The sequence below is a fragment of the Petaurus breviceps genome, unplaced genomic scaffold, assembly GCF_028583685.1.
Source record: "Petaurus breviceps papuanus isolate PSGF00001 unplaced genomic scaffold, PetGlider_PUasm1.0 176, whole genome shotgun sequence".
Lineage (NCBI taxonomy): Eukaryota > Metazoa > Chordata > Mammalia > Diprotodontia > Petauridae > Petaurus > Petaurus breviceps.
In genome coordinates this window covers 15,278,942-15,306,760 of record NW_027185771.1, presented here as the reverse complement: position 1 = coordinate 15,306,760, position 27,819 = coordinate 15,278,942, and the positions used below count along the sequence as shown (strand labels likewise).

Sequence of the window (27,819 nt, the reverse complement as noted above, 5' to 3'; positions counted from 1 at the left end):
ACTATCTTTATATTGACTTACAGGAGCAGTATCTAAGAACCCCCATAAAATTGGATCTTTTTTCTTTTTTTTTTTTGCTTTTTGGAGGGGCAGTTGGGGTTAAGTGACTTGCCCAAGGTCACATGGCTAAGAAGTGTTAAGTGTCTGAGGCTGGTTTTGAACTCAGGTCTTCCTGATTCCAGGGCCGGTGCTCTATTCACTATACCACCTAGCTACCCAGATTGGATCTCTTTTAATATAAACCTTTCTGTATTATAGAATCTTAGTGCTTTCCTGCTCTTCTTTTTAGAGTAGGCACTTAACCATGTTGAATATTGGTATTAAAAATTCCTCTTATTAGTGTAAGTTGTCACCTTTACAATTTATAGCCTTAACAAAGTGCTTTGAATGAATGAATAAAAAAAATTGAGTGCTTACTACATGCCAAGCATTATACTTGGAACACTGAGAGGTTAAAGTGACACAGCCATTATGTGTTAGAGGTGGCAATTCAAACTTTAGTCTTCCTGGCTTTGAGGCTACCTCTGTATTTACTATATACCATCTAATTTTATTTACAAAATTATTATAAAATAGAGTATGTCTTTCTTTTGGGGAATGGGCAAAAAATTCTATATGAATAAAAAATAGCAAAATGGACAGTTTCAGAGGCAAATGAGAAAATCTTTATATAAACTTATGCAGCATGAAGCAGATCTAGGAGAACAGACTATACAATGATAACATAGAGAAAAACAACTTTGAAAACTTTAGAATTCTTATCAATGCAGTATAAACTATAAATACAAATGAATGAAGATTAAGTATGCCACTAACTTCCTGTTGGTGTTGATTAAATTAAAATGCAGAGACACAAGTTTTTAGACATGATCAATGTGAGAATTTGTTTTGCTGGACTGTGTAATTGTGGGCATTATTTTTGTTTTGTTTTTAAAGTTTGCGGAATGGAAGGGGATTTAGTGGGAAGGACAGATCAGTAAAAGAAAAAAATACAGAAAATATATATTAATTTTAAAATAGTGTTTCTTGTATTGTACTGCTTGTCCCTATCTCCCTCTGAACTTGTCATCTCTGTTATTTTTTATATTACTGCCACTGTCTTCCTCTCCCGAAAATAAGAGATCCCTTACTTTTACCAAGTTAGTACAGGTCAGGTAAAACAAGTGACACATTAGCTATTTCTGAAAACATTTGTCCCATTCTGCACCTTTGTTATTTCTATGCTAGGAAATGGGGAGCATGAACCATCTGCAGGTAATGGTTGGTTATTGTCGTTGGTCTTTCACAGTTGTAGTTATTGTAGTTATTTCACAATGTTGTAGTTATTGTAGACAGTATTTTCCAGGATCTGTTTACTTCAGTGCATGAGTTCATACAAATGCCCTTTCATCATTTCATATAAATAATATTATTCCTTTACATTCACATACCATAATTTATCTGGACATTTTTCAGTTGATGAGCACTCACTTTGTTTCCAGGTTTTTGCTTCAAGTGCTATCAAGAATGTTGTTATACAGATGGATCCTTTACCTTTTCCTTTGGGCAAATAAATGCCAAGTAGTGGTATCACTGAATAATTGAATGAATTTTGGGGTATAATTCCAAATGACTTTCCAGAGTGGTTGGGTCACTTCACAACTCTACAAGACCTCCAATAATTCTCATTTTTCTTTTTTTTGTCATCTTTACTTATCTGAGGGGTGTAAAATGGAACACAGAGTTGTTCTCATTTTGATTTCTTATTGATGATTTGAACTGTTCTTGTTGATAGTTTTTTTTTTTAGCTTAAATAAGAAAAGAAAAAGAAGTATTATGGACTTAAATATTAAAACTTAAATACAAAATAAGAAAATAAAAAAAGCATTGCCAGATATATAGCAGAACATAAGAGAGGATCAAAATACACAGCAATAAATTTCCATGTCAAGAAAGCCTATATAATAAATAGTACACATTGTATTCAGAGCTGTCCATCTTTGTTTTCCTGTAAGTTTTCTTTTGTTCTGTGCTGTGCACTTTTTACTTTGTTCTTTCCCCAAGACTACAATTAAGTTCCAATACACACAAGTATATACATAAAGATGTATACATGCATGTATACATACATACATTATAATCATATATAGATATACTCATATTCATCTATGTAAGACTGTAGTTTAGTTATTTGTTCTCTGTTTCTCTGAGGGTGAATAACCTCTTCCTCCATAAGTCCAAGTCCCTCCATACTTTAAGTCCACCAACTTGCCATTTCCTACACTGCAGCAATATTAAAACTTTATATATAGTCTAAAGCAACATTGATTAATATGGTTGACATATAGTGTAGTTTCCCTATTTTTCTCTTATGATCAAATTTTAACTTTAACTTTGTCTGAGATCATGATTACTATCCCTAATAAATTCTATTCTTGATCTTTATTTTATGTTTGTGTGTATCTCTTATTTCCTATCCCCCTGACTTCTTTACTTCTATCTGCTGCCTTGCCCTTCTGTTATTAACCTACCCCTCTTCCAAGGATCCCTCCCTTATCCCCTCCATTCCCGTTAATCTAAACACCCTTCTATTACCCCTCCCTCCCTTATCCTCTCCCCTTCCCTATCTCCTTTGCCTTTTATTCCTTTCTGAATTTAAAGACTTTTATAAAAACCCTTCTGGATATATATGTATTGTTCTCTTTCAAACCCAATACGAATGTAAGGTACCAGCCCTTTTCCCCCATCTAATTCCTCCATGTCATTTCTTCCTTTTGCTTCTCATTTGTATAAAATAATTACTTCTTTACCTGTTCTAAATGGTTTTACTTTTAAAATCATATTCTCAGGTCTACCCAATTCTTTCTTATGAATTACCCAATTACTAAGTCTTAGACATATGTTTTACATTTCCTTATATAAAAGGTAAATAGTCTTTCCTTATTGAGTCCCTTGTAATTAGTCTTTGATATGTACCCTGTGTTTCTCTTGGATCTTATATGTCAAATCTTCTATTAAATTCAGACCTTTTTTTTTGTTTGTTTTTTTATTAGACAAAATCCTGAAAGTCTGACAATTCATTAAATGCCCTTTTTTTCCCCCCATTCAGAATCATGCTTAACTTTGTGGGGTTTGGATAATTTGCTTTCTTCTGAGAATTGTCCATTCAAGGCCATTATTAGAAAAGAAGACAAAAATGGAAATAGTTGTTGGAAGGGCTATGGAAACAGGCACATTAAGACTTTATTGACAGAGCTTTGAATTGGTCCAGCCATTCTAGAAAGTAATTTGAAATTATACCTTGAAAGTTACTAAACTGTATATACCCTTTTAACCCAGCCAATACTAAGCCTCTACTATTCTAGGGAGATCAAAGAAAGAGGAAAAAGATCCATATGTGCAAAATTATTTATAAATAACAGCTCTTTTCATAATAGCTGAAAATAAGGGAATACCCATCCATTAGAGAGAATGGCTGAAATTATAAGGGGGTGTGTGTGTATGTATAATATACACACACATAAAATGGAATATTATTGGATCTATAAAAAAGATGAAATGGATGGTTTCAGAGAAATCTAGGAGCACCATATGTATGAGCAAATGCAAAATGAAGTGAGCAGAACCAGAACAATTTTATATAATAACATTTTTAAATGATCTTTAAAGACTAGAGAACTTTGATCAGTGCAGGAACCAACTATGATTCTAGAGGACTGATGATGAAACATACATAGACTCAGGATATAGAATAAGACATTTTATTTTGGGAACAGCAAATATAGGAGTGTGTTTTGCTTGTCACTGCATATTTGTGGATAGAGTAATGGCCTTGGAGTTAGGAAGACCTGAGTTCAAATCCTTCCTCAGATATTTAATAGCTATGGGATCCTGGATATTCCGAATAACTTAATTTCTTCTAATTGGTTACTTCATCTTTAAAACACCTACCTCATTGGGTTGTGAGGATGGCTTTTGGACCTCATTGTTCAACTGAAACTGCTTTCTCCAGAGTTACTAATGATTTTTTTTTTTTTTTAAAGCAATCAGGGTTAAGTAACTTGCTCAAGGTTACACAGCCAGTTATTTCTGGGTGTGGTGCTGAGTGTCTGAGCCGGGATTCGATCTCCAGGTCATCCCAACACTGGAGCTGGTACTCTTACTCGCTGAGCCACCTGGCTGCCCCTAAGCAATTGGGGTTAAGTAACTTGCTCAAAGTTATACGGCCAGGTGTTTCTGGGTGGGTGCTAAGTGTCTGAGCCCAGGATTCGATCTCCAGGTCATCCCGACACTGGAGCTGGTGCTCTTACTCGCTGTGCTACCTGGTTACTAATGATCTTTTAATTGCAAAATCTAATGAACTTTTATTAATCCTCATCCTTCTCAATCTCTCACTAGCTTTTGACTCTCTCTTTTCTCTAGGTTATTTTGACCCTGTCTTCTCCTGGTTTTTCTCCTGTCTGACCATGCCTCATTCTTGCTGCTCATTGAGGTCATACTTGCTATTCCATAGGTCTTTGTACTAGGCCCTCTTCTCTTCTGTAGGTTCATCTTTAGCCTTCTTTTTCTGTTCTAACATGCATGTAGAAATGCCTGTATTATTTACTACTTGTTAAATTTGGAATAAGAATAAAAGGGGAAAAAAAAGGAAAATTTTCTGTTCATTTCCTTTGAACAACTATCTATTGGGGAATGTCTCTTATCCTTACATCAGTTGCCTGGATATTAGATCTTTGTCAGGTTCTGAAATAAATCAAACTTATGAATGGAGGAATAAAGCATTTTTAATCGAGATAACAGGTTAGCAAGCCAGGCACCATAGGGAATGTCCCACCAGCAGACTCACAGGAAAAGCTCCTTAAACTTATAAGAGAAGGGGAGAAGGTTATATTTGATAGCAAGGCCTGGTCATTAGATCCCAGTCGCCCTCGGCATTCTGGGTAAGAATACCACTCATTCTGGTTAATTTACCTTCATGATCTAACTCTCCATAAATCTCAGTGAACTGGACAAGGGCATTAGGAGCTGAGATCCAGTTGAAACTACAAGGTAAAATCCCAGGGTGAGGACTTAGGGTATGGTCCAGTTCAACCTAATCCTAGACTAAATTATTTTAAGAGTAGGAATGCAAGGATGACACTAAAAATTCTGACATTACTAGGATTATTAAAAAGAGTGGCAGCTTATAGATAATATTATTTGATATTAACAATATTTGTCATTAACATTTTTTCTATCACCTTTATCAGAAAAATTTGGTGACTTTTTCCCATTTAACTGTTTCTTATCTAATTCTTTCATTGATTTTTATGTATGCAAAAACTTTTCAATTTCATGCTATCAAAAATTTCCATTTTACTCATGATAAAAAAATGCTATCCATCTCCAGAGAGAGAACTGATGAGCTCTGAGTGCAGACTGAAGCTTATTCTCTTCACTTTATTTTTCTTGCTTTCTTTTTTTGGCAACATGGCTAATGTAGAAGTATGTTTTGCCTGACATATTAATGGCCATTGTTTTTCTTGCCTTCTCAATGGATGGGGCAGAGGGGTGGAAGGAAATAGAGAATTTGGAATTGACAAAAAATAATTGTTTTAAAAAATTGTCCATTCTATCTTCTTTGATTCTCTCTGTTCCCTGATGGGACAAGAATTCATCTATAATTTCAAAAAGTATTTCCTTTCTGATTCCTGGTTTGTTTATTATATTACCATTTACACTCACATCCTGTTTCCATTTGAATTTTATTGTGGTATATGGTGTGAGATGTTGGTTTAAACTTATTTCTTTGAGACTGAATTCCAATTTTCCCAGCAGATTTTTCAAAACACTGAGACCTTTATTGAAGTATTTGTAGTCCTTGAGTTCATCAAATATGATCCTACTGTTTTTAGTTACTTTTGGTTATGTATCTAATTTGTTCCATTGATAAAACTTGAATTTTTTTAATAGTTTTGATGATCACGGCTTTTTAGCCCTGCCCCTGACTTCTTTTTTTCTCTTTTTTTCCTTTGAGATTCTTGACCTTTTGTTCCTTCACATGAATCCCATTTTTTTTCTAGTTCTATGAAATTATATCCTTTGGCATTTTGGAATGACAGAGTCTGTAAATTAATTTAGCTAATATTGTCATGGTCCACTATAATCAGTTAATCTCCTTTCAAAATAGATATTTGACTTTATTTCTGTAAAATTGTTTTGTAATTCTGTTTATATAATTTGGTATTTGATAGGTATACTTCTAAATATTTTATGCATTTAGCTGAGAGTTTTGTTTATAATATACAAAAAGACTGGTGATTTTTGTGCATTTATTTTCTATATTACTAGTTAACTATGAAGTTAGATTTTTAGGTTCTATGTATATCATTTCACTTTTAAAATGAAATAATTTCTTTTCCTTTTTTTCCTGTGATTGACTATAATTTTTTTATCTTCTCTTATTGCTCTATCTAGCATTTCTGGAACTACATCAAGTATTAGTTGTGCCAGCAGATGTTCTTGCCTTATCCTGATCTTCATTGAAAGAGCCTCTAGAGTTTCTTCATTGCAAAAAATGCTTGTTTTTGGTTTTAATGAATACTAATGGCTGGGTTAAACAATGATCCATGTTTTACTATGCTTTTTAATGTCTTCAGTGTATAGCAGAGTTGAATTTTATTGAAAACTTTTTCAACATCTGAAATTCATGTGTTTTTTTTTTAGTGTTTTAAATTCTTATTTGGATTTGTTATGTTTATAGTTTCCCTAATATTGAACCAACTCTGTATTCTAGGCATAAATACAACCCAGTTGTATTTTATGGTTTTTTAAAAAATATAGTTTATTTGCTATTATGTAATACTTTTACTTTGATATTCATTAGTGCTATTGGTCTATAGTTTTCCTTCTGCTCTGTTTAGGTATTAGAACTATAGTTGTCTCATAGAACGAATTTGGTAGGCTGCCTTTTTTCTCTTTTTGAAAACAATTTTTGTAATATTGGAGTTAATTGTTCTTTTATGTTAAAACTCATTTGAAATTTCATCTGGTCCTTAAGATTTTTTCCTTTGGAAGTTCCTGTATGGCTTGTTCAATTTCTTTTTCTAAGACTGGGTTTTAAAAAAAATTTTTTTTTTTGCTTTTTTTTGGAGGGGCAAATTCTCTGTTTTTATTCTGTTAATCTGTAGTTTATGTTTTTGTAAATATTTGCCCATTTCATTAAAAACAATAAGTTTTGTTGGGTAAAGATTATTTTTTTCATTTTTTCATTACTTGAGAATTGTATGTGGCAATTTTCCCCCCAAAATAAGAATAGCCATTGGATTACTAATTTTATTAATTTTCTTCCCTATCAAGTAGCTCCTGGTTGTGTTTTTTGTTTTTGTTTTTTTTGCTTTTTGAAGGAGGGAGGGCAGGTCAATTGGGGTTAAGTGACTTGCCCAAGGTCATATAGCTAGTGAGTGTTAAGTGTCTGAGGCTGGATTTGAACTCAGGTCATACACTGCTGAAATAGTTTGCATTTGATCCCAGAGTCATTAGGGAGCCAGTGGATCTTCTTGAGCAGTAAGTGACATGGTCACACTCCAGTGAAGGAATATCTTTGTGATATTTGGCAGCTTTGTGAAAGAAAGATTGAAGAGGAGAGACTTGAGGCAGTGATACCAATTAGTAGTCTTGTTGGACTGTCTATCATTTGTCTAGGTGAGAAGTGATGAGGGCCTGAATTAGTGTGGTGGCTGTGTGAGTGGAGAGAAGGTGATATATGTGAGAGAGAAAAAACAAGATTTGCCATCTTGATTGGTGATGGGGGGTAAGAGCAAAGGAGACTCACTCCAAACCAAATAAAACCATTTCTTACCTTAGATTTATTGGGAGCATATAAAGAATAGGGAGGAGGGGAAGGGACTTGCATCTTAGAAAGAGAAACAGTTATGGCTCAGGAAAATAAATATCTTTTAATTTTAAAGCATATATATTTAAAGGGGTAACATTCCCCATTCTTGCATACCTGTGAATATACATTCATCTGATTTTGACTGCATTTATTGTAAGTAGTACCCTCTTAGGAGTTTTTGTTGTTGGTCAGTCATTTCTTACTCTTTGTGACCCCATTTGGAGTTTTCTTGGCTAAAATGCTGGAGTGGTTGGTTTGTTTGTTTGTTTGTTTTTGCTTTTTGGAGGGCACATGGGGTTAAGTGACTTGCCCAAAGTCACACGGCTAGTAATTGTGTCAAGTGTCTGAGGCCAAATTTGAACTCAGGTTCTCTTGGCTCCAGGGTTGGTGCTGTATTCACTGTGCCACCTAACTGCCCCCTGTAGTTCATTTTGCAGATGAGGAAATGGAGGCAAACAAGGTTAAGTGACTTGCACAGGGTCACACATCTAGTGTCTGAGGCCAGATTTAAACCTCAAGTCTTATCTGACTCCAGGCCCAGTTCTTTATCCACTGCACCACCTAGGTGCCATTAGGAGTTTTACGTATTTTTGTTTATTTTAAACCCAAGGATATTTTCTATGTCATTTGAATTTTTACTATTCCTTGCTTTTGGTAGAGAGTGTTGCAGATTTCATAAGACTCATTTTTGTTTTCTTTTCTTCTGTGCTTCTAACACCAGTCTTTCACTGTTTGTATCTTTGATCTCTTCTCTCGGATCTTCATCTTTTCTTGCTCATAGCCACTAGCTTGGCACAGATCCTCTTAATCTGACTTAAGATTTCTGCTTTGTGGCATCCTACTGTCTCTCCTGTCTCTGATTTAGCTGACAGTCTATATCAAGCTTCCTTAAATGCCATTTTGGTCATGGAATATCCCTACTCATAAATCTTTGTAACTTCCTGTTGTTTCTCTTGTCAGATTTAAACTGCTTACCCTGTTCTTCAAGGTCCTTCCAAGGTTTTACTACTCTAATTTCGCATTACTTTCCAACTTCGGCTTGCTTTATTGGTCATGCATATTTCTTTGCTGTCTTCAACACACAAACACTTCTGCCTTCAAAACTTTTGCTCATGGTTTCGCTCTTCCAGAAATGTCTCACTTCTGGCCCCGTCTTTCAGGTTGTCTTTCTTTTCCTTCAGAGTTCGTTTCTTTATGTGAAGTTTTTCTTTTCCCTTCCAGACTCCCCTGAGTACTTAATTCACTATAGCATCCCCATAGCACATAAAAAGTCAATTTTAAGTATTAGTTTTATGGAATAATTAATTAGCAGCTTATTGTTTTTAAAGTTCTTCAAGTATAATAATAATAATAAGGAATATGATAACTAACATTTATATAGCACCTGCTACTAGGCTAAATGCTTTAGAGTTATCTCATTGGATTCTCACAACAACCCTGGGAGGTAGGTGCTGTTATTAACCTTCATTTTACACATGAGAAGACTGAGGCAGACAATGGTAAAGTGACTTGCCCACAACTAGTGATAATATAAGGGCAGCTAGGTTGCACACTGGATAGAGTTCCAGGACTGAAATCAAGAAGACTCATCTTCCTGAGTTCAAATCTGGCCTCCAGACACTTACTACTTATGTGACTCTGGGCAGTCACTTAATCTTCTTTGCCTCAGTTTCCTCATCTGTAAAATGATCTGGACAAGGCAATGGCAAATCACTCCAGTATTTCTGCCAAGAAAACCCCAAATGGGATCATGAAGAGTCGGATATGACTGAAAAATGGTTGAACAAATCTGAAGTAACTGTAGAAAGTTGGATGGACTGACTGCAGATCCAGTGCTCTGCCTGCTATACCACCTTGATGCCTCATATAGATATAGAATATGTCCTGACTGTACACAGATTGCAAAGCAAATATAAGTTATGGGACATTATTACTATATTACCAGTTTAGCTTTGATCTAGTAATTCATAAAGTAACAATAAAAGCCATCTTGGATTCCTTCCTTGTCACCTATGTAGGAAGCAGTGTGGTACAGAGGAAGAGTGCTAGAATTTGAGTCATAACATCTGGGTTTGGAATATATCTAAAGCTCAGTATTTGCATGATCTTGGCCAAGTCACCCTCTCTGGGCTTCAGTTTCCTCATCTCTAAAATGGGGATATAAGTGTATAATCTTAACTGACTGATTTGTTCCACACTGGAGGATTGTGAAGTTGAGATGAGAAAGAAGCTTGAGATGAGAAAGAGCTTACTTTACTGGGGCAATTAAATACCAACACATATAACTGTAAGATGTGATATTATATGTAAGGGTGCTAGGTCCTGCAAAACGGTCTATGTTGGATCTGAATGGAGAGCAGGGTTTTGAAGTCTTTCCACAGCACTTCAGGGTTGGTTTAGCTATTCATTTTCAGCAATTCTTCGAGCCTGCCTAGGACATTTCCTTGTGCACCTCTGTATTGGTTAGAACTGAACTTATTAAGATGCGGTATATTTGGAAAAAAGTCAACACAACATTTTGAATGTTTACCCTTTTTGATAGATATGGCTTTGGCATTGAAATTTTATGTAACATTTCCTCCTCTTGCCCTGATTTATTGCTTGTAAATATTGTGTATACTAAGTATTTACTTTATGGAAACAAATTTTAAAAACAATTTATATTCCTTTTTACTTTCATTTTTAATGAGGTTTAGATAGAGCACAACATCATTCAAGTGACTAAAACTGCTGTTTTCAAAATTACCAGTGATCTCTTACCTGCCAAATCTAATGGCATTGTCTCTATCCTCATTCTTCTGCCACATTTGATAGTCAGTCACCCTCTTCTCCTGGATACTCTGTCCTCTCTAGTTTTGTGATCACTTTACACAGCTAGCAGTTGTCTTAATAAGGATTTGAACTCAGGTCACTCTGACTCCAAGTCCAGCGCTTTATCCACCACCTGCAGAGATCAGTGTCACAAAGTCTAGAGAGTACAGAGTATCCAGGAGAAGAGGACTTGTACAAAAATATTTATAGCTTTTTTTTTTTTTGTAGTGGCAAAGAATTGGAAACTGAGGAGGAATGAGTAAGTTATGGTATATAACTGTGATGGGATACTTACTATTTAGAGAAACCTGAAAAGATATGAATTGATGTAGAGTGAAGTGAGCAGAACCAGGAGAATAACTTTTACAGTAACAACAACGTCGTAAAGACAACTTTGAAAGACTTAGGAACTCTGATTGGTGTACTGAACCAACTACAATTCCAGAAGACTAATGATAAAACATGATACCCAACTTCCTAACAGACAGGTGGGGAAGGAGTCAGAATGAGACTTTTCTTTGTTGTATAACTAGTTTGGAATTTTGTTTTGCTCAGCTATACACAGTTTTAACAGATTTTGGTTTTCTTTCTCAATAGGAGGGTTGGGAAGTTAAGGTAAGGGGGAATAGGGAAGAGAAAGGAATAGACATTTACATAGCACCTACACTGCGCCAGGGACTGTGCTTATAAGTGCTTTTACAAATATCTCATTTGAGACTCACAGCCACCCTGTGAGGTAGGTGTTGTTATTATCCCCATTTTACAGTTGAGAAAACTGAGGTAAACAGTTGTTAAGTGACTTGCCCAAGATCACTCAACCAGTAAGTATCTGAAGCTTGATTTGAATTTGGCTGAGTCAGAAAAGTGAATTTTTGCTGATTGGGGGAAAAAAAAACCAGTAATAAAAAAAGAATATAATAGTACTTAATTGTAGCAAAGAACTGGAATCAAAATAGGTTCTTATCTACTAGGAAATGTCTGAACAAACAGTGGAATGTGAATAAAAAATCATAATTATGAAAGATACAAAGAAGTACAGAAAGACTTAGATGAGATGCAGAATGTAAGGAGTAGAACCAGAAGGTCATGTTGCACAACTGACCACATTAATAGTATGAGGGAAAATGACTTTGGGGAGACCTTAGAACCTTGACCAAAGCAGTAGCTATTGATCTGACTTTAATAGACCCAGGTTGAAATAAACCTCATTTGTTGTGGCGAAAAGGTGATGGACTAGAGACACAAAAGGAGCGTTATATTCTTACACATAACCAAAGTATTTATTTATTTGCATGAATATAAGTATTTGTTGCAAGGAAGGCTTTCAGATTGATGGTGTGGGGACCAACAGGGAGTAAGGAGCATGGGTTAGTAGATGGTGATAGACATGAGGAAAAAGGCATCAATAAAATATTTCTTGAAATGCACAAAAGAAGAAAATACAGAAGTGTACACAACCCGAACAACCTTGTTAAATTTAACGTAGTTCTTAAATAAATGTAACAGTTTTTTATACAGTCCTCTTTCCTTTTCTTTATTTTTAAATTTTGTGTTTGTACTCTTCGAATTCTAGTGTCAGTTTTACATTATCTTTTGAGTTATTTGTAATTTTGATTCTTCTAATATTAGGTGTTCAAGGACTTCAAGCTTTTTGCTATCAATGGAAGAATATTGTTGTTAAATAGTTTCATCTTTTTATGGTTCAGAGCAGCTTAGGATCATTGAATATTCTGCACAGTTTCTCAGATATGATAGAGATCACTCCTTATGTACTACCCCTGTTCAGGGTCCATTCAGTCAATAAGGATTAGCCCCTTATTGCTGTGATGTGAAACAATTCCTGCTCTCAAGGAGCTTACAGTCTATTGAAGGAGACAACATGTGCACATAGAGCCAGGTTCTTTACTTTGAGTCCATGAATTCGTTTTTTTCAGTGTTTTGATAACTGTATTTCAAAATAATTGATTTCTTTTGTAATACTGTGATTTAATTTAGTGCATTTAAAAATATTTTTCTGAGGAAGGGTCCATAGACTTCACCAGACTTAGGAGTCCCTGACACATTAAAAAAAAGAGGATTAAGTACCTCTAACACAGAAATATAAATATATATGTATGTAATGTATGATAAAAGGTTGATTTCAGGGGGAAGAAGGCTTTAACAGGTGGCATGGGGATCAGGAAGAGTGTCATGTAAAAGGTGACACTAGGTTTGAAGTCTAGAGAGTCTTAAGAGGCATTGTTGAGGAAGAAGTACATTTCATACTTGGAAGGCTGCCAGCCAATGCAAAAGCAGAGACAGGAAATAACAGTAAGAAAGCCTATTTGGCCCATAGGGACCAAGAGGGAAATAATGTGAAACAAGTCTGGAAAAGTAGGTTGGAACCAGATTGTGAAGAGTTTGAAGTGCTGTACAGAAGAATTTATATTTGACTCCAGAGATAATAAGGTGCCACTGGAGTTATTGAGAAAATAAACTATGGTCAGCTGTGTGGAAGATGTATTCAAATGGCAAGTGATTGGAGGCAAGGAATAAATTAGGAGGTAAATATAGGCAAGAGGTGATAAGGGTCTGAATTAGGGTGATGACTCTGGATGAAGAGAGAAGGGGTCAAATTCAAGAGATATTGTGGAGGCAGAAACACTTCAGAATGGCTGTGCTACTTCACAACTCTATTGGCCGTACATTAATATTCCTGTTCTCCCATAACCCTCCTGACATTTGTCATTTTCCCTTTTGTTGTCTTTGACAAACTGATGCATGTGTGAAGTAAAACCTTGAGTTGCTATAATTTCCATTTAATTAATAGTGATTTGGAGTATTTTTATAGGTTTATAAATAGCTTGAATTTCTTCCTTTGAAAACTGCCTATTCATATCTATTACCATTTATCGATATACTGGAATGGTTCTAGCTTTTATAAATTTGAATGAATTTCTTATATGTCTTGCATATGAGACAGTTACCAAACTTCCTTTCCTAGTTACCCATTTCCCTTCTAATTTTACTTAATTGATTTTGTTTGTGCAAAACTTGTAATTTATGTAATGAAATTTGTCCATTTTATCTTCTGTGAGTCATTCTATCCCTTCAGTTTCTTTTTTAAAGTTTTATTGATGATTTTTGTTTTTACATCAAATGATTATCTCCCTCTTTCTTCTCCCAATTCTCTATGAGTTCTTCCTTGTAACAAATTAGTTACGTACAGTCACCTGTTTGGTGTAGTGACTGCATCTTAATTGTGTACAACATTCCATACCTGTAGTCTCCTTTCTCTACAGAAAGGGAGGAAGTATTCTACTCTTGGGGAACCAAAATTGTTATAACAGTTAATAAGCATTCAACTTCATTTTTTATGTTCTCATTTACATTATTTGTAGTCATTGTGTTTTTTTTTTTCTTTCCCCACCAGATACTGAACCAGCTGATTGTGCATCCATTTACATCTTTAATGTAGATCAGTCTCCATCAACTGTAGACCAGCCAATTTGTATTCCTCACCATGGATTACAGTCTCACACCTCAGTTTTGTCACAGCCTCTTCAGCTGCAAGGTCACAAAAACTATGAAGGAATTTGTGAGATTCCTGAATCTAAGTATAGTCCACTAGGTGGTCCGAAACCCTTTGAATGCCCTAGTATTCAAATTACATCCATTTCTCCCAACTGTCATCAAGGAATAGATGCTCATGAAGATGAATTGCACACAAATGGTTCAGAAGGTGATTATTTGGAAAGACCTTCTAGGGATCATCTCTATCTTCCTCTTGAACCATCATACAGAGACTCATCCCTTAGTCCAAGCCCAGCTAGCAGCATTTCTTCCAGGAGTTGGTTCTCAGATGCTTCTTCTTGTGAGTCTATCTCTCATGTTTATGATGATGTAGAGTCTGAGCTCAATGAAGCTGCTGCCCGATTTACACTTGGGTCTCCTTTAGCTTCTCCTGGTGGTTCTCCAAGAGGTTGTCCTAGTGATGAATCTTGGCAACAACAATATGGATTTGGACACTCATTATCGCCTAGACAGTCTCCTTGTCATTCTCCTAGAACTAGTATCACTGATGAAAATTGGCTTAGCCCTAGACCAACATCCAGGCCTTCATCAAGACCTACCTCCCCATGTGGGAAGCGACGACACTCCAGTGCTGAGATTTGTTATGCTGGTTCACTCTCCCCTCATCATTCACCAACCCACTCTCCTGGTCACTCTCCCAGGGGGAGTATAACAGAAGACACATGGCTAAGTACTTCTCTCCATGGTGTGCAAAGCCTGAGTCCTGCACACTTTTCATTTCAGTGTTGTGCAGAGACTGATATCCCTCTGAAAACAAGAAAGACTTCTGAGGATCAAACTGCCACTTTACCAGGAAAAATAGATGTTTGTTCAGATGACCAAGGAAATTTGTCACCATCCTTAGAGACTACCATAGATGATAGCCCTGGGTCTCAGCATCCTTTAAAGAAAGATGTGTCTAGTGACCAATTTCTTTCAGTTCCTTCGCACTTTACCTGGAATAAACCAAAGCCTGGTCATACTCCTATATTTCGGTAAGGGAATACAAACAAGTAAATTTGATTTCTTCTTAGGAATAAATTACTTACATATTATGGGGTTCACTTAATGTAACTTCTGTGCAAAATAATGTTTTGTGCTTTTTTTTTTTAGAGTAAGTAGCTTAAATTCAAGTTAATCTTTTTTTATTGAGGTATTTTGGGGGTGGTTTTGATACTTTTTTGGGTAGCTACCCATAATTGTAGAATGTTTAAATAACAAGAGTATACTGTAGTGTGAGGCATAATGATTTTGGTGATAGGATATTAAATTGGAGTTCTGATTTTGACTATGCTACTAGACAACTCTTTGACCTTTGACAGATGAACATTTGTGATGAGCACTTACCTTATCAACACTCAGTGGAAAATCTGTAACTGTTTTTTCTCCTATCAATACCTCTTTGTCTTTCTCTACCACTTTTCTCCATCCCCTTCTATTGTTCTGCATTTCCATTTATCTGTTTCCCTTGTCAATTCTTTTCTCCCTTTCCCATTAACTAATTTATAATATAGAACTGAAATGTATATTTTAAGATCATGTTCCTTGGATTTTTTTTATGCTTTATACTCATGTCGTTTTAAAATTAAAAAAAACTTGGGAAGGTATAGTGGAATGGAATTGGAGTAGACCTGCAATTTTTAATACATGTGAGAAACTTTCAGTGTGGAAAAAAACACCCCATACTGTGAAAGATTCCTGGGGCTCTGAGCAGTTAAGTCCTTGCCTGTGATTACACAGCTGGTCTGTGTTTGGAGGAAAGACTTGAACCCATCTTCTCAACTCCATTACCTCAGGCTTCATAACTCTGTACCTCTTCTTCTTAAAAAATATTTCAAATATGGTAGAGTTGTTATAATCTCCCTTGGTAAACTTCTTTAGTGTTTATTCACTCTGAAAATAAAGAAATTTTTTCTGCATTATATTTTATCTTCCTTATCACTTGTTTTGTCCTCTTTGGAAATAAAACTGATTGGTGTCTGCCATATAAATTTTTTTATGCTTCAGAACAGGTGATAAATCCCTTAGCCTTTTCTCTAGGCTACAGAACTTCATGAGTGACATTTCCTTTACTGTTTTTTTTTCCATTTCCTTTACTGTTAACAACATTGTTGCTTTTTCTAAACTTTGTCTCATGCCTTTATTCCAGTTATTTTATTTGTCTCTTATCCACTCCCATAACCACCATCTTCATCCAAATGTCCATCACCTTTTACCCAAATTGTTGTAATGACCTCCTGCTCAGGATTTCTGTGTTCATTCTCTCCCCTAGTCATTATCTCTGGAGCTGCCAAAAGAATCTTTCTCTCTCTCCTCTTGTTGCACACACAACTCATTCCACTCATCCTCCCTTCAAAAGCTTTCAGTGGTTCCCTGTTGCTTCTAGAATAAAAATACAGATTCCTTCACCTCACTTTAGTGCCATCAGCTTTCTGATTTTGCTTTCCCACTTTAATTCCCATTAGTCCCCTTCATCCCTTTACATTCCAGTCAGTTTGTGCTGAGCTGTTATCTGTACTCAGCAGTCCACTTCTTGATTTTCAGCCATCCTGAAAGCCTCACATGCCTTCACATTACTCAGAAGGTTGATGTTCCTTCAAACTATAAAGTCTCCCTCACACTCAACCCTGCTCCTCCCATCTTTTCTGTGATTATGTTACTTTGTACTTTTTTGTTTTGTCCATGTGTGTCTTGTATCTGTCTTGCTGTCAGAGACTTGCATTTGGTGTTCCTTGAGTTTCCAGGACCTTGCATAGCTCCTCTTGTATTTGCTGAATAGACTTAAAATTGTGTGTGTATAATGTGTGTGTGTGTGTGGATATGTGTGTGTCTATGTATATATACACTTAAAAAAACTAAACTAAAAAAAGTGGGAGGTGGTAGTTTAATAGGCACTTGATCAATATTGAATGTGGCAAAGCAATTACCACTTAGGTCTTACAAATAAATGTATTCTGAATTAAGGACACCTCAGGAATTCTACCATCCAAGGAGCATAATAGCTCATATGTGTGGGCAGAAAAATTCCTCAGGTTTATTTATTTCCTAATCTATATGACCTATAAAAAAGATAAAGCTTTCACTTTCTGTGCTTTTAAATCATCTACAGCAGTTTGTTTTCATAAAATTCTGTTGGTTACTTCATAATGGAAAGGGTATTAGTATTTATATAGCTTCTGTGTGGCAGGCTCATTGGTAGTGTTAAGTTCTTTTTACAAATATTTCATTTGATCCTTGAGACAGCTCTGTGAGGTAGATACTATTATTACACCTTTTTTACAGTTGAGGAAATTTAGACTATCAGAGGTTAAGTTATTTGCCCAGGCTTATATAGCTAGTAAGTATCTGAGGCTGGATTTGAACTCAGATCTGATTGACTATAGACTCTTTATCCACTGATAATATAATTATCAGCTATAAATATCCCTTTCTTTTTTTTGTGATGTTAATCTTGTATGATTATACTGTTTCCTTATATTCCATATTATTTGGTGTGATTTCTACTTCTTATGGCTTTTCTGGCTGCATCTCTAGTTGTCAGTTTTAGCCATTTTTGGCTCTTTTCTTTCCTACCAATCGATTGTGCCCACAGTTTGTTTGGAAAGCATCCACATTTCTTAAAATTCTTTTTGTTTCTTAGCCATAGAACATTTAGTTGGAAGGGAATTTAGTTATCTAGTCCCATATTATGCCCAATCTCAGCTGCATGTGGTATTTAAAGTCACTTCTTTTATTTTTATTTTTCTACCTTTTTCATAGGAAAATATTTTTGGTTATTGCCAGTTTTTAATCTATGCATTGCCTTCTCTGAAGTTTTAAATATGACAGATTTTAGTTTAGTATGATTTGAATATTGTGCTATTTAAAGACTATAATATAAATGAGATTTTTGAAAGGACCCTCTACTGTTCAATTGTTACCAGCCATTTTTAATGTCATTTATATATTGAGTCTGTTGAGTCCTCCTTACTCCTTGTGACCCCATTTGGGGTTTCCTTGGCAAAGATACTGGAGTGGTTTGCCATTTCTTTCTCCAGCTAATTTTTACAAATGAGGAACTGAGGCAAATAGAGTCAGGTGACTTGCTCCAGGTCACACAGCTAGTAAGTGTCTGAGACCAGATTTGAACTCACGAAGATGAGTCATCCTGACTTCAGGCCCAGTGCTCTATACGCTGTGCCACTTAGCTGTCCTTATAATATTGAGTAGTGTCTCGTTCATCACCTACTACACATTTGTTATTCATGTCTCTTCTTCCTTTTCCTCTTCCTCTTTTTCTTCTCATGGTGCATTTATTATTTTATTTAATTTTATGTTTTCCCCAATTACATGTATAAACAATTTTTAACATTTGTTTTTTTAATGTTGAGTTCCAAATTTTCTCCCTTCTTCCTCACTGAGAAGGCAAGCAATTTGATATAGTTTATACATGTACAGTCATGCAAAATGTATTTCCATATTAGTCATGTAGTGAAAGAAAACACAGACCAAAAAAAAGTTAAAATAAAAGTGTGCTTCAATTTCCATTCAGATTCCATCAGTTCTTTCTCTGGAAATAGATAGCATTTTTTCATTTTGGATCATTGTATTGCTGAGAATAGCCATGTCATTCACAGCTGATCATCATACACTATTGCTATAACTGTGTCCAGTGTTCTCCTGGTTCTGTTCATTTCAGTTTACATCAGTTCATGTAAGTCCAGGTATTTCTGAGAGCATCCTGCTTGTCATTTCTTGTAGCACAATAGTATTCCATTGTAATCATATACCACAATTTCCTCTGCCATTCCCCAGGTGTGGAATGGTACCTCAGAGTTATTTTAATTTGCATTTCTCTAGTCAATAATGATTTAGAGCTTTTTTTTCATGACTATAAATAGCTTTGATTACTTTGTCTGAAAACTGCCTTATTGATCATATCCTTTGACCATTTATCAATTGGGGAATGACATATATTATTATAAATTTGACTCATTTCTGTATACATTTATCAGGGAAATATACTGTAATTTTTTTTCAGTTATGATTACTTTGTATTCCCACCATCCTGTTTTCCCCCATTTATCCTAGTCTCTCTCTTCTTTCATCCCGTCCGTACTCAAAAGTGTTTTGCCTCTAACTACTGCCATCCCCAGTCAGCTTTCTCTTTTGTCAGTTGCCCCTCCTTCCTCTCTTACCTTCCTGTAGGGTAAGATAGATTTCTACACTCAACTGAGTGTTTGTTATTTCCTTTTTGAGTCAGTTCTAAAGACAGTAAGGTTTGTGCACTCCCTCCCATGTTTCCCCATCTTCCCCTTCAGGGTAAAAGCTCCTTTATGTCTTTTTTATGAGATTGTTTACTCCATTTCATCTCTCCATTTCCTTTCTTCTAGGGTATTTCTCTTTCTCAGACCTTAATTTTATTTTTTTAGATAAACATCCCATCATATTCAACTCATACCTGTGCCATCTACATAAATGCCTTCTAACTACCTGAATAATTATAAGGTTCTTAGCAGATAGTTTATATCTTACCATATAGGAATGTAAACAGTTTAACCTTATTGAATCCCTTATGATTCTCTTTCCTGTTTACCTTTTTATGCAAGGTATTCAAATACCTTGTATTTCAAAGCAAAAGTTTATATTCACCTTTGGTCTCCTCATTAGGAATGCTTGAAAGTTCTCTATTTCAATGAGTAACTCTTTTTACTCCTGATGGATTATGTTCATTTTTGCTAGGTAGGTGATTTTTGGTTATAATCCTAACTCATTTACCTTCCAGAATGCCATGTTCCAAGCTCTTTGATTCTTTCATGTAGAAGCTGCTAAGTCCTATGTTATCCTGACTGTAGCTCCATGATATTTAAATTGTTTTTTTTCTGACTGCTTGTAGTGTTTTCTCCTTGATTTGGGAGCTCTTTAATTTGGATGTCACATTCATAGAAGTTTTCATTTTGGGACCTCTTTTAGTAGGTGATTGGTGGATTTTTCCAGTTTCTATTTTACTCTCTCATTCTTGAATATCGGGGCAATTTTCCTGAAATTTCTTGAAATATGATGTCTAATCCTATTTTTGGATTCATGGCCTTCAGGTAGTCCTATAATTCTAAAATTCTCTCTCCTTAATCTTTTTTCTAGATTTTTTTTTTTTTGCCTTTTGGAGGGCAATTGGGGTTAAGTAACTTGCCCAAGGTTACACGGCTAGCTTTTTTTTTGTGTGGGTGTTAAGTGTCTTGAGACTGGAACCTAACTCGGGTCCTCCTGACTCGGGCCAGCGCTTTACTCACTGAGCCAACTAGCTGCCCCTAGATCATTTTTCAAAATGAGTTATTTCACTTTTTTTTTATATCTTTTCATTCATTTGATTTTGTTTTATTGTTTCTTGATGTCTCATGGAGTCATTAGATTTTAGTTGCTCAATTTGAATTTTTAAGGAATTATTTTCTTCAGTGTTCCTTTTCCATTTGGTCAATTCCACTTTTTAAGGAATTCTTTTCTTCAGTAAATTTTTGTATACCTTTTTTCATTTGTCCAGTTCTGCTTTTTAAGGCATTCTTCTCTTTGGATATTTTTTTTTGGGGGGGGCCCTCATTTCCCATTTGGCTTATTCTGTTTTTTAAGGTATTTTGCCTTGAAACTGTGATCAGGGGGCAGCTGCGTAGATCAGTGAATGGAGCACTGTCCTGGGAGTCAGGAGGACCTGAGTTCAAATCCACCTTCAGACATATAATACTTCATAGCTGTGTAACCTTGGGCAAGAAATCATTTAACCCCAATTGCCCTGCCTTCCCCCCTCCAAAAAGACAAAAAAACTCAACAGAAACCAAAAAATTGTGATCAGGGTCCCTCCTTTCCTGAGGCTGCAAGTTCTGGCATGCCCCTTTCTGCCCTGGGACTGCATATACTTGTACAGGAAATGTAACAAAGTCCTTCCCCCAGTACCAGCAAAAGAACCCTTAGAGTTTCCTTCTGACCAGTTGTCCATTCCTCTTAGCATCTCGTGGGCTGAGAGTTGTGAACTCTACTGGCTCTGCCAATTCATTTGCCCCAGCTGCTGGTTTGCTGATGTGTGTGGCCTCTGCTGGTACAGTCTGCTGGATTGCACTCTTTTTTTTTTAAGCAATCAGGGTTAAGTAACTTGCTCAAGGTTACAAGGCCATTTATTTCTGGGTGTGGTGCTAAGTATCTTAGCCCGGATTTGATCCCCAGGTCATCCCAACACCGGAACTGGTGCTCTTACTTGCTGAGCCACCTGGCCTCCCCTAAGCAATTGGGGTTAAGTAACTTACTCAAGGTTACATGGCCAGGTGTTTCTGGGTGGGTGATAAGTGTCTGAGCCTGGGATTCAATCCCCAGGTCATCCCGACACTGGAGCTAGTGCTTTTACTCGCTGTGCTACCTGGCCGCCCCGATTGCACTCTATTTTTAACCCAGTGCAACAGAACTTTTCTGTTGACCTTCTAAATTGTCTTAAGCTGGAAAATTGTTTGGCTTCATCCTTTTGTGGGATCTGCCACTCCAGAGGTTTTTTTGAGACGTTATTTAAAGGTGACTAGAGGGTAATTTTTGGGAGAACTCTGGCAAGTCACTGGATTTTCTTTGCCATCTTGGCTAGCCTAGTCTAATATGATTGTTATCCAGTTTCAATACTATTTGCCAGATCAGCTCTGTCATACTCCCCATGTTCTCTCCTTTTGTTGCTTCTACCACCACTGCCCCATATCTTCTTAGTAGATACCTTAGCTAGATACCCATCACATAAAAGTTCTCTCATCCAGTCTTCCTTTGTTTCAGCTACAAAGGATGAAGTGGGCCTTCTTGCCAACACCAGCCTTTCTGCTAATGCTTTTGATCTTATCTATTCCATGATCCTTTTGGAGCTTTGCCTTCTAATTTTTTTTTTTGGGGGGGCCCTTCCTAATTTTCTCCATTTCTCACCTCCTAATTTTTAATCTCTCTTATTTCCTGGTTCTTTCCTTGTTGCCTTTGAAAATGCCCAGATCTTCCTTATCCCTAAACTTTCACTTGATTCTACTATTCCTCCAAGTTATGTTCCTATATCTTTGTTTGGTAGCCCAATTTCTATAGAAAAAGGTATCTGGGGAGGCCAGGTAGCACAGCGAGTAAGAGCACCGGCTCCAGTGTCAGGATGACCTGGGGATCAAATCTGGGCTCAGACACTCAGCCCCACACCCAGAAATAACTGGCCGTGTAACCTTGAGCAAGTTACTTAACCCTGATTGCTTAAAAAAAAAAAAGGTATCTGTGCTCACTTTCTCCACTTTCTTTTTATTTTTTTAATAGTTTCTATTTTTTATTCTCTATTTAAACACTTAAACAAAAAGCATACAACCAAACATAAAAAGAAGATTCTGTATCGAACTATGAATTGTTCTCAGATAAGAGTTGAGTTATTCAAATTTTTTTCTTAAGTTTTCATTTGGGAAAGGAGTTGTTAATTAGGGGGTGTTAGATTCCTACAGATGACCATTTAAACATTTTTCAAATGCACATTAGAGAGCAGAAGGAAGTGATGACCAACAGAACAATTTTAAAAGTAATGTGTAGAATTGATTTAACTTTTTTTAAAAAGTAAGTACTATAAAATGTGGAGATTCATAGTTTTACATATATTGTTAACTATAAGAGAAAAATAATTTTACAAAAAAGGGGGGCAGCATACAGCTTTTTTCTAGAATTCAGTAATGAAGAGGTTGAGGGATGAAAGGGAGAAGAGAGGATAGGCAGGGGAGAGGGAGGGAGAGAAAAGGGATGGGGAAGTATATGAGAGGGTGCAATTATAGAGAAGTTGTGTTGGAATTGGGATCAAAGATGCATGTAGAGTTTCTAACCTCACAACATATTTTGGATTGTTAACATTTTCTCTACTAACATAGCCGCCAACCTATAAACATCCATTGTTTGTATGTGTATGTGGGTGGTCTCAGAGTCAGGAAGACCCATCTCAAGTCTTATCTCTGACACATTCTGGCTATATGACTGGGCAAGTCATTTAAGCCAGGTACCTCTTTAAGCCTCTGAGTGGCAATTACAGATTTTCATTGGTAGAGAAAGTTTCCTCAGTATTTTTACCAGTAAAATTATAGGAATGAATGAAAAAGGATTTGGATGTTATTTAAAAAAAATTATAGTCCATAAGCTGTTCAAAGATCAAAATTAACCATTTTCTTTTAACAATAAAAAACAACTGGAAAATGGGAGGGCAACTATAGTTTTTATTATTTTAGATAGGTGATTTTGCTTAACACAATATTTATTTTTTAAATACTTTGTTTCTGAGACCAGTTAGTTTAAAATTTTGGCACTGGCAAAATAGTTTCTCTCTTTTGCTAAAGCAGTATTCACCTTTGTGTTTTCTTTGTAGCACATCCTCATTGCCTCCTCTAGACTGGCCTTTACCAACTCATTTTGGACAATGTGAACTGAAAATAGAAGTACAACCCAAAACCCATCACCGAGCCCACTATGAAACTGAAGGGAGCCGTGGTGCAGTAAAAGCATCTACTGGAGGACATCCTGTTGTGAAGGTATTTTGAGGTGTGATTTGCTCGATGACAAACCAGTTGAGAATATTATCCATTCTGCAATAAAGAATATAAGTCTGTCTTCTTCCCTGCTCCTCCTCCCCTCCTCCGGCTCGGTTACTTGTGAAACTAAATACAAAAAGGGAGAAGGGAGGTGTAGTGGCTGGAACATTGCCAACATGGAACTTTTAAGTAATAATAAGAGATTTTTCTTTTGGTGGGCAGTGTGCCTCAGATCCTCCAGAAAACTCTCCACTGTGGAGAGAGTTCCTGTTGCTAGACCCTTGGCCTGAGGTCTTTGACTACAGACAGGGGCACTCTTGGGAGAACTGGGCATTTCATGCCAGGTGCTGTTAGGGTTCTCATGATTTAAATGTTCTAGAATTAGCTTATTGCCTTTCCTTCCATTTTATACTTTAAGAAAAGGCATATTTGATATACTTGGAAGTATTAGTGCAAGTGCTTGAGCATTCATCTTCTGCTTTATGGTTATGTTGGAGCTCCTTGATTGGTAGTTGGTTTCTCATATTTCTCACAGGTAGGATAGCTCCTTATCTTGTCAGCAGGATAAAAGGCATAAGGCCAGGTTCAGGTGCTAAATTTTTCCTGTGTTATGAAGATCATTTGGTCTTAGCTGTGTAATCTTGGGCAAGAAGTCACTTAACCCCAATTGCCCTGCTTTTCCCCCTCCAAAAAGACAAAAAAACCCAGCAAAAACCAAAAAACTGCTCAGGGTCCCTGCTTTCCTGAGGCTGCAAGCTCTGGCATGCCCCTTCCTGCCCTGGGACTGCATATACTTGTACAGGAAATGTAACAAAGTCCTTCCCCCAGTACCAGCAAAAGAAACCTTGGAGTCTCCTTCTGGCCAGTTGTCCATCCCTCTTAGCATCTGTGGGCTGAGAGTTCTGGACTCTGCTGGCTCTGCAGAGTATAGCACAAGAACTGGAAGCAAATAGTTGTCTCTGAGACCTGGGAAGAAGAAAGCTTACATTGTACTAACCTTCAGCTCCACTCTTCCCTTTTTGCTATTTCAGAGATACATTGTAAGACCTGCTTTTTTTTTCTTTGCTTTTTGGAGGGGGGAGGGCAGGGCAATTGAATTGGGGTTAAGTGACTTGCCCAAGGTAAGACCTGCTTCTTTATGGAGCTTCTAATAACTAAACCCATCATGGTGGAGGTTTGAATGATGTTTGAATGAGTGCTGACCTGAATGATGACAAACATCCTATAAATGGTTACAAAGATTTTGTTCGAAGACCTTCAGTGATGAGCAACTCATTTGCTTATGAGGCAATTTTATTTATAATTTATATGTAGCAATTATTTCACTTTTAAGACAGTTTTAATTATTTAAAAAGGTAATACTCTGCAAATGCTTAATTTTTAATGTAGCCTCTGAAATAAAACTACTGAATGATAGTATGTGGCCAAAGTAAGCAGATATAATGGTGACTTCTTGTATTGATAATAAGTTTAGGTTGGTTATTTTCATGTTTCCCTGATTCAGGTCAGATTCCTTAGGAGATTGTGAGAGGTTGATGTTTAATTTTTCATTTTGAGCAGTTTAATTGATGCCATCTTTGAACCAACCTTAGTAGACATTAATTGGTAGAAGAAACTGATTTGAAGCAGTAATGACAATAAAATTCTTCTGGATTACTGGCTAGAATAGAAAACGGGGGAGAGAGAGAAAGACAGTGTGTGTGTGTGTGTGCGTGTGTGTGTTTAGCTTAAGTGTTTGGGAGTGGGAGAAGAAATGTATTAAAAGATGTATTGAAATATAGGTTAAAGCAATATAACAACATTTTTTTTTCTTTTTTTCAAATTATAATATTAAATACCAAATAAAACGAACATATACAAAATAGAGCAGAGAATGAGGATTATAATAGAAGTATGAATTTTATGTACAACTTTTATTTTAAAGTGTGTAATTCAATGTTATTTTCTTCTTAGAAATTATTTTTAAGGGGGCAACTAGGTGGCACATCGAATAGAGTACCGGCCCCGGAGTCAGGAGGACCTGAGTTCAAATCTGGCCTCAGACACTTAACACAAAAACTAGCTGTGGGACCTTGGGCAAGTCACTTAACCCCAATTGCCCTCCCAAAAAAAGGCAAAAAAAAATATTTTTAATTCCAAATTTTTTCCCTCCACCTCTTCCTCCCAGCCATTAAGAAGGCTAGGTGGCGCAGTGAGTAGAATGCTGACCCTGGAGTCAGGAGGACCTGAGTTCAGATCCAGCCTCAGACACTTAACATGCACACACACACACACACAAAAACCTAGCCGTGTGACCTTGGGCAAGTTACTTAAACCCAATTGCCCTCCAAAAAACAACCAAAAAAGAAAAGACAAGCAAAACTATTCATTGTACATTTGAAGTTTTGCGGAACGTATTTCCTTATTTGTTATGGAAATGCAAAAAAAAAAAAAAGGCTAGATAAAGAAAGTATAAAAAAAATGTTTTCATCATGAGGCCTTTGAAATTGTCATGGATCATTGTATTGATTAGAGTAGCTAAGTTTTTTTTTTTTAAAGCAATCGGGGTTAAGTAACTTGCTTAAGGTTACACGGCCAGTTATTTCTGGGTGTGGTGCTGAATATCTGAGCCCGGATTTGATCCTGGAGCCGGTGCTCTTACTCGCTGAGCCACCTGGCCACCCCAGTAGCTAAGTTTTTTGCAAATGATCATTGCTTTAACTATGTACTATGGTCTTCTGGTTCTGCTCACTTCATTCTGTATCGGTTATGTTTTCCCAGGTTTTTATCCCTTTCATTATTTCTTATAGCATTATAATAGTATTCCATCAAAGTTATATTCTGTTTCTCTCTGTACCTTGTTTGATCATAACCTCTTCTCTTATCCATAGATCTAACAGGTAAAATTTTCCATGCTTCCTTAATTTGTTTATGGTGTTACCCTTTATGTCTTAAGTCATTTACCTCTTTTGACCTTATTTTGGTATATGCTATGAGATACTGATCTTTGCCTAGTTTCTCCTGGACTGCTTTTCCAGTAGTTTTTGTCTTTGCAGTTTTCCTCGCATTTTTTAATAGTGAGTTCTTTCCCCAGTAGCTTGAATCTTTGGGTTTATCAAACACTAGGTTGCTGTGCTCATTTGTTTCTGTATAACATGTACATAATCTATTTCATTGATGAGCCACTCTTTTTCTTTATCCACTATTAGATTGTTTTGATGTTTACCACTTTGTAATATAGTTTAAGATCTGGTACTGCTAGGCTACCTTCCTTCACTTTTTTTCTCCTATTGATTACCTTGACTTTCTTGACCTTTTGTTTTTCCAGATGATTTTTGTTATTTTTTTCTCGCACTATAAAATAATTCTTTGGAAGTTTGATTGGTATGACACTGAATAAAGATATTAATTTATATAAAATTGTCATTTTTATTACATTAGCTCAACCTGTCAATGAGCAGCTAATATTTCTCCAAATTGTTTAAATTTTTTTGTGTGTGTAAAGTGTTTTATAATTATGTTTATATAGTCGTTGGTGTGTCTTGACAGGAGTAACTGCCATTATTTTTTATTGTTTGCAGTTATTTTAAATGTAATTTCACCTTCTACCTCTTCCTGCTGGCTTTTGTTATTTCATACATAAATGGTAATGATTTTTCTGGATTTATTTTGTATCTTGAATCATTGCTAAATTTGTTAATTTTTTCACCTAGTTTTTTAATTAGTTGTCTTGGGTACTTAAGTTTATGACCATATCATGTGCAAAGAGTGATAGTTTTGTTTACTTGTTCTTTTATTCCTTTAATTTCTTTTTCTTGTCTTATTGCTGTAGCTAGCATTTCTATTAAAATATTGAATATTGATGCTTATGGGCATACTTATGCCACCCCCTCATCTTATTAGAAAGACTTCTAGTTTATCCCCTTACAGATAATGCTTGTTCTTGTTTTAAGATACTACTTATCATTTTCGGAAAAGCTGCAATGATTTCTATGCTTTCTAATGTTTTTTTTTTTTTTAAATAGAAACAGGTGTTATATTTTGTCACACTCTTGTTCCGCATCAATTGATATAATCATATAACTTTTGGGC

At 36.0% G+C, this 27,819-nt stretch overlaps 1 protein-coding gene across 3 annotated transcripts in view; it reads left to right on the top strand.

Moving 5' to 3' along the window:
* Positions 1-27,819, top strand: part of NFATC3 (nuclear factor of activated T cells 3) — a 184,585-nt gene that overhangs the window by 39,230 nt on the left and 117,536 nt on the right. For all 3 annotated transcript variants that reach the window (XM_069085683.1, XM_069085684.1, XM_069085685.1), the window contains 2 exons: positions 14,079-15,213; positions 23,586-23,748. In XM_069085683.1, coding sequence (XP_068941784.1) covers positions 14,079-15,213; positions 23,586-23,748 — 1,298 coding nt within the window. The remainder of the gene's footprint in view (positions 1-14,078; positions 15,214-23,585; positions 23,749-27,819) is intronic.